Source organism: Amblyomma americanum, chromosome 4 (assembly GCF_052857255.1).
Source record: "Amblyomma americanum isolate KBUSLIRL-KWMA chromosome 4, ASM5285725v1, whole genome shotgun sequence".
Taxonomy (NCBI): domain Eukaryota; kingdom Metazoa; phylum Arthropoda; class Arachnida; order Ixodida; family Ixodidae; genus Amblyomma; species Amblyomma americanum.
The window spans coordinates 94,069,687-94,077,445 of NC_135500.1; the positions used below are offsets into that span (position 1 = coordinate 94,069,687).

The window sequence follows — 7,759 nt, forward strand, 5'->3', positions numbered from 1 at the left end:
AGACGAAAGCCAACCCACCAGACAGGGCAATAGTGTAAGCGCGGACACATGTCCCGACCTAGCCTTTGTCAGGGGCGCTAAGCAAGTCGAATGGGAGAACTTGCAAGAAAATATCGGTAGCGACCACTATATCATCAGGGTCAGCACGGAAGCAGAAAGCATCAAGAGGAACATTGGCAAGGCGAGCCTGACTGGGACGCCTTCCGTACCCTCTGCAAACAACTCAAGGGCGACATAACTTCGGCAGAAGACTGGAGCCAACAACTTAGACAAATTGAGGACCTCTACACCAAAGACGTAGACCGGACCGAACAAGCACCGGAAGTGGACAAGCGACTCCTCCGACTCTGGGAGGCACGACGAGGCCTAACCAGGCGGTGGAAGCGCCAGAAGCTAAACAGAAAACTAAAGCAAAAGATTTCCGAAATCACCAGGCAAGCAGAGGAATATGCAACTCAGCTGGCAAGACAGGGGTGGCAACAGTTTAGTACCTCGCTGAATGGCACCCTCAGCACAGCTAGAACGTGGCACATTCTAAAAACGCTAATGGACCCAAGCAAAATCAAGGCGGAAAGCAGCAAATCCATCCAAAGACTGATCCACCAGTATGAAGGCACAGAAGAACAACTGCTCCAAGCGGTACGGGAGAAATGCTATGGGAAGGACTAGGTGGACGGCTACCAAGGCGACTACCAGGGCGCGGAAAACCCAACCACGGACAGACCTATTACGAGAGCAGAGGTCGTCGAGGCCATAAGGGCGACAACAAAAAACACGGCAGCGGGAGCGGACAAAATCAACAACTCGCTGATTCGAGATTTAAGCGACGAAGCAATCAATCAACTCACCCTATACCTCAACAAACAATGGGAAGAAGGGACGGTACCAGCGGAGTGAAAACACGCCGTCGTCGTCATGATCCCCAAGCCCGGCAAAAAACTCCAGATCGAAAATCTTAGACCAATCTCGCTAACATCGTGCCTAGGCAAGCTGTACGAGAGAATTGTTAACCGATGAATACAAACGCACCTAGAAGATGAAGGATGGTACCCCAACACCATGTTAGGATTCAGGGCCAACCTGTCAACCCAAGACGTATTACTACAGCTAAAAGAGGAGGTACTGGAAACAATGCAAAAACAAGGAGAAAACGTTGTCATGGCCGTCGATATCAAGGGGGCCTTTGACAACGTGTCCCACGCCGCTATAATGGAAGGCCTAAACACCACCAACTGCGGGAAGAAGATTCATGACTACGTCAGAAGCTTCCTCACAAACAGAACGGCAACAGTAGGCCTAGGAGACCTACGGAGTGACACCTTCTCCACGCCAAGCAAGGGCACTCCACAGGGCTCCGTAATCTCGCCAATACTCTTCAACATAGCGATGATCAATCTTGCCAAGAAACTCAGCCGAATCCAAGGGATCAATCACGCAATGTACGCGGACGACATCACCATCTGGACCACCCAAGGCTCACTGGGAGAGAAGCAAGAGGCACTACAAGAGGCTGCCACCTGCATCGAAGAATATACAAGACAAAGGGGACTCAGATGCTCAACGGAGAAGTCCGAGAGACACCCTACGGATGCCCCACTCGAAGTAAAACTAGAGGGCCAGAATATCCCGGAGCAAAAGATGATTAGAATCCTCGGTATGTGCCTGTAAGGAAGTAAGTCGGAAATGCAGCCACACCCTCAGCCTGCTAAGCAAAGCAGTGGAGCAGGTGGGCCGAATGATTAGCAGAGTAGCCCACAAGCGATACGGCATGAAGGAGGAGGACACACTCAGGCTGGTCAACATACTCACTGCCGTACCACGTAACCATCAAGGCAGAAAAGGAGCAAGCGGAGACGATACTCCCGAAGGCGTACAAGACAGCCCTTCATCTTCCAAGAAACACCTCGAACGACAAGCTCATGCAACTTGGAGTTAGCAACACCTTTGAAGAACTGAGGGAATGCCAGCTCAAGGCACAAGTACGAAGTCTTAGCAACACAACAACCGGAAGGGCGCTCCTGACGAGGTTGGGTCGGGATATCGAAAAGCCGCAAAACAGTAGGGCCGCAATACCAGACCCGCTAAGAAAGAAAATAAGCATACAACCTATCCCCCGAAACATGAACCCAAACCTCCATGTTAACAGGAGACAGGCCAGAGCAGAATTTGACGAGAGGCACATGGGGCACAGAGACAATACAGTCTATACAGACGCCTCCCTCTACCCCCAAGCACACAAAAACTACGCCGTAGCGGTAGTCGTAAACAACCGAGGAGAACTCATCACGAGCCTCACAGCCGAAGTGTCCGATATAACGGAGGCAGAGGAGATAGCTGTCGCCCTGGCAGCTAGAGAAGGATATAGAACAGGGAAATCCCTTAACATTTTAACAGATTCGCAAGAAGTGTGCCGGAACTATATCCGAGGCAGAATTAGCAGTACGGCGCTCAAAATCCTCGGTGGAGCCCCGCTCCCCGAGGAACGACAAACACAAAGTTTAATCTGGATACCAGGTTACGTGGGGATCAGGGGCAATGAAGGGGCAGACATCCTAGCTCGAGGAATGACCAGCCGACGAGGAACGTCGTTAACCCCGGAGGAGTCTCAGGTCGCTTGTGGGGACAGCTACTCGGAATTACTAAACCTATACAAGGGGCTAAGAATCCAATATCCCCCACCGCATAAAGCATTAACCAAGGAGGAGGCCAAAGTATAGCGTAGACTGCAAACCGGCTCCTTTCCTAACTTATACATACTAAACAAGATGTTCCCCACACAGTATAGCGCCAACTGCCCGTGGTGCGGAGCACGACCGACATTATACCATATCACGTGGGAGTGCGAAAGAAATCGTGCATTCCACAAACACAAAACACCATGTGCGGAGCAATGGGAGAGCCGGCTCACCAGCTGCGAGCTCGGGGTCCAAAGGGCCCTAGTAGCACACGCAAGCGAGGTGGCCCGATTCAGTGGAGCCCTGGAATAGGGGCCCACCCACGGCCAAGGAGGACCCAAGCTTCAAGATGAAGACTTCGTCCTCCCCCGCTACCACCCCCCTAAGAAAATCAATAAAAAGTTTTTCATTCATTCGCGAAAAAAATTTTCTTTAATTAGCTTTTCTGAAATTATCTGCCGGATTTGCGCGTTGTTTCGAACCGCATTTGGTTCCATTTCTCCGCATACAGCATGCAATATACAGTTGTAAATATCACTTAAGCTATATTATATATGCTGTGTCGTGTGAGCGCCTTTAATGTCGTTTCCAAGAAAGAAAAATGTTTAACGAATAAGAAAAATGCCTACTACTGTGTGCGTCAGTATGACTATCTATGGAAACCACCTGTCGCTTGACCTCTAACGTAGCCACGGAGACGCAGCTTTTCGCTTTCGACCGTGGTTAACCGGAGCTAAACTACGACCAATTTTTTAAAACCCTTTCAAGCAACGTCGCGCGCATGTATGCAGGTCCTCAGGAAACCCTCGAGGCTTTCTGGTATTCCCGATTCGGCGAGGGCTCCTTGCAAATCGGGAGGGGTATCTGTGCTTCGATTGGACGGACATGGTCTTTTCGCAATCTTCATTCTCGCATGGTGGTGGTAAAACTATTTCCCACAGTAGGAGTCCTGAAGGACAGTCGGCTAGGCGCCAGGTGTAAAGGGCAGCTCCCTCGTCGGCACAGAGAGCCTCTCTTGACTACTATGTGTACGTGGCATGCAGTGAATGTGGTGAATGTGGTTTAGCTCTAGACAGCGAACAGGCTCTGGCACTCCTTTTCATTCTTCCTTCAATGGACATACACAAACCAGGTACGAACTTGACCGCGCTGCTCTATGCGCTGCCGCTCGTCACGGTGCGCAAGCCGTGCTGGAAGAAACTCGAGCTCCAGCACCGCAAGTCCCTGCGCGTGTGCCTAGGCCTGCCCAAAAACTCGCAGTGCGCCGCAACGTTGGCCGAGGCAGGAGCGTGGCCACTTGAGCTCCAAGCAGCGCGCAGGTCACTGAATCACATCGACCGGCTTCACCGGGCACCGGACGGCGGCTCGCTGCTGCAGTGTATGCGCTCGCACCCGCGCTCACGAGTGGGCGCGGTGCGGATCGAGTATGAGCAATTGACACAAGGCCCACCCCCCTACGGGTCCTGCGCGCCCTGGCCTGCTGCCTCGGAGGTACAGCGAGAGATCGCCGGCATTGCGGGAAAGCGGAGCACACCCCTCTGTGCTGTGCAGCAGCTGGCCAGAGCCGCCATACACGAGTAGCTGCAGGACCATCTCCGCGTGTACACCGACGGCTCAGTGGCCCGCGACAGCTGCTCCCTTGCTGCTGCGGCTACCATCCCCGCCCTGCGACTGCACAGCCAGCAACACGCAACCTTCCTGGGCTCCTCCACCATGGCGGAGTGGATGGGGATCCGGCTCGGGCTGGACCTGCTGCTCACCCTCGGCCCTCCGCCGCCCAGGAGTGCTCTGCTGTGCGACTCCCGCGCCGCCCTCAGCCGCCTGCAATCTAACGGCCGCGGTACTCCACTAGTGCGGGAAATTCGCTCGCGCATCGAGCACCTCGCGCAGAGAGGATGTGCCGTGCGTGCACAGTGGTCGCCCGGTAACTGCGGCATCGCCGGCAACGATGAAGCTGACGACCTCGCGACCGCTGCACACCAACTACATAGAAAAGGAACCAGCGAAAATAGACGCAAGACAAGAACAAAGGAGGCACACACCACAACGCTGGTGCTGTGGTGTGTGCCTCCTTTGTTCTTGTCTTGCGTCTATTTTCGCTGGTTCCTTTTCTATGCAATATGAACCAACTAGCCCAGCAGTTTGCACTCCTGAACTACTATTCTTCTACACCGGGCTCTTTTATGTGTCTTCGTACATCTACTGATGGTTAAAAACCAGCGTTGTGGTGTGTGCCTCCTTTGTTCTTGTCTTGCGTCTATTTTCGCTGGTTCCTTTTCTATGCAATATGACCCAACTAGCCCAGCAGTTTGCACTCCTGAACCACACCAACTACCTGCCAGCGATCTGCCCCTTGCGCTGGGGGACGTGCGTGCGGCCATCCATGACCATCTCCGGAACAGCACCCCGACCCACTCATCGCAGGAGGTGAGCGCATCGACAGTATCACCGGATGTCGCGGACGTACACGGTCACAACGTGCAATGATCCTCCGCGCGCGCATTGGCTGCGTGTGGCCCGGGGAACGACGGGTGCGTCACGTAATCGCGACGAGTGATGCGTGTGACGGATGCGGTGCAGTGGAAACACTAGAAAACCTGCTCCTTCAATGTGCCGCGTTCGCCGATGCTCGTCGCGATATGCTCGCGGCCTATAGGGCGCACGGTATGCTACCAGACTCCATCAAGACGCTATTGTGGCCGCAGGGCAGTGCGCGCACTCGTGAGCGAATATTTGTGAGCCTCTGTGCATTCCACGAACACACGGGCTGGACGTCCCGTCTGTTCTCCGTCAGGTAGTTACACGAAGTGACCGAACGCTCCGCGAGTTCTACCTTGAACGATTAATAACTGGACGCCCCACTCCAGTTGTAGCCAACAAAGTGCTGTGCGCGTGTGTGATTTAATTCCTCTAAAATCCTGGACACATTTCTTATTGTGTAAATAGTTTGTACATATTACTTCTCCCCATATCCTCTCTTCCTGTCCCCTCACCTCTTTCATTTCATTTCTCCATTCTGCCTGCTATCCTTTATTTCCGCTGCCCCGACTCAGGTGCTTCAGTATCGATGGCAGATGCCGGGGCTAGTAAAAATCTTTTAATTCCTTTTTACTATTATTTTAATAAACAACCACTACCACCAGTAACTTGACCGCGTTCCGATGTAGGCGAAATGAAGGCAGCCTCAATAACGTAGCGCGTTACGCCTGCCGTTGTACCCCCTGAATGGTTTATAGCAAAGGTATTACAGCTTTCGCTGTAAAAACACCTTCCGCCGACGGGGATGGATGAGCGGAATTTCGTTTTTCTTCCGGTGATGCCATAAGCAGCGCGAGAGCGGGCGCATCGTCTCCCACTAGAGTCTTTATCAAGTTTCTGTCTGCTCTATCGCTTGGTTCAGTTAGGTTTATGAGTCTTTTCCAAGTTTACGCCTCCTCTTTATGGATTGGTTTCGTTAGGATTGTGGGGTTTAACGCCTCAAAGCTACTCTGGCAATGAAAGACGCCGTTGGAGAGTCTGGTGTTGTTTACGTGCATTGGCATTTCTTTTTATTTGGTATTTTATTTTTCTCCAACGTTTATTTAAATTGGTTCTTGGGAAATGGTAACCGCGCAGCGTATGTCTCACATCTCGGCTGACACCTGAACCGCACCGTAAGGGAAGGAATAAAGGATCGACTGAAAGAAGAACGGAAGAAAAAGGTGCGCCCCGCCACGGTGGCTCAGTGGTTAGGGCGCTCGACTACTGATCCGGAGTTCCCGGGTTCGAACGCGACCGCGGCGGCTGCGTTTTTATGGAGGAAAAACGCTAAGGCGCCCGTGTGCTGTTCGATGTCAGTGGACGTTAAAGATCCCCAGGTGGTCGAAATTATTCCGGAGCCCTCCACTACGGCACCTTTATCTTCCTTTCTTCTCTCACTCCCTCCTTTACCCTTCCCATATGGCGCGGTTCAGGTGTCCAACGATATATGAGACAGATACTGCGCCATTTCCTTTCCTCCCCAAAACCAATTAAGAAAAAGGTGCCGTAGTGGAGAGCTCCGCAATAATTTCGACCGCCTGGGGATCGTTAACGTTCACTGACTTCGCACAGCACACGGGTGCCGTTGCGTTTCGCCTCCACTGAACGCGGCCGCCGCGGTCGGGTTCGAATCTGGGTACTTCGGATAAGTAGCCGAGCGCCGTAACCACTGAGCCACCGCGGCAGATATCTCGCCTCCGTCGAAATGCGACCGCCGCGCCGGTGATCGAAGGCGTTTCTGTCGGGCCTGCAGCCGAGCGCCAAAACAGCGGAGCCAGCGCGGTGGCGTTGCTCCCTATCGAAGCTGTATAGTGTTCTCTCTGGTCTACTTTCTGCGTATGAATAACACAAGAGTAGGGAAGCTAAGATGGCATAGAATCCGCATGCGTCCTACTTGGTAAGCCACAACGTTTTGGATCTAGGCGTGCATGAGGCGCGCTCTTTAACTTACCAGCATATTCATGTCGGCCGCCTTGGGAAATTTCTCCACCTTGCCGCCGGTGATGCTCGACCGGAATTCGTTGTGCTTCTTGACGAGCGCTTCCTCTTCCTCTGGCTTGAACCCTTCTTCCAGGATATTGCAGACCGGGCCGTTGGTCGGCGGTGCCAGGATGGCCAGGAGGTCCTTCAACGTGGGAAGGTGGAAAGCCGCCGCTGGTTCCAGGTTGTTGGCCGCCGTCACCAAGGCCAGGAGCAGTGGCCAGGTCGCATCCATGACCGCCATAGCTCTTGCTTCTTCTTCTTGAGCCTCTCGCGCCGTGCACGTGCAGCACGATTCGCGTTTTCTCCCTCTTCTGCTAAGGCGCCCGTGTGCTGTGCGATGTCAGTGCACGTTAAAGATCCCCAGGTGGTCGAAATTATTCCGGAGCCCTCCACTACGGACCTATTTGTTCCTCTCTTCTTTCACTCCCTCCTTTATTCCTTTCCTTACGGCGCGGTTCAGGTGTCCAACGATATATGAGACAGATACTGCGCCATTTCCTTTCCACCAAAAACCAATTATTATTAATTATCATTATTCCCTCTTCTGTTCCTGCATGTTTTTTTTTGAAGCGATGTTTATT

At 52.9% G+C, this 7,759-nt stretch overlaps 1 protein-coding gene across 1 annotated transcript in view; it reads right to left on the bottom strand.

The window, feature by feature from the left end:
- The window catches only part of LOC144130257 (uncharacterized), a 118,242-nt gene extending 110,828 nt beyond the window's left edge, over positions 1-7,414 (bottom strand). The window contains exon 1 of the mRNA XM_077664221.1: positions 7,147-7,414. Within this exon, the coding sequence (XP_077520347.1) occupies positions 7,147-7,410 (264 nt within the window). The 5' untranslated portion in view covers positions 7,411-7,414. The remainder of the gene's footprint in view (positions 1-7,146) is intronic.
- Between the last annotated feature and the right edge of the window lie 345 nt (positions 7,415-7,759).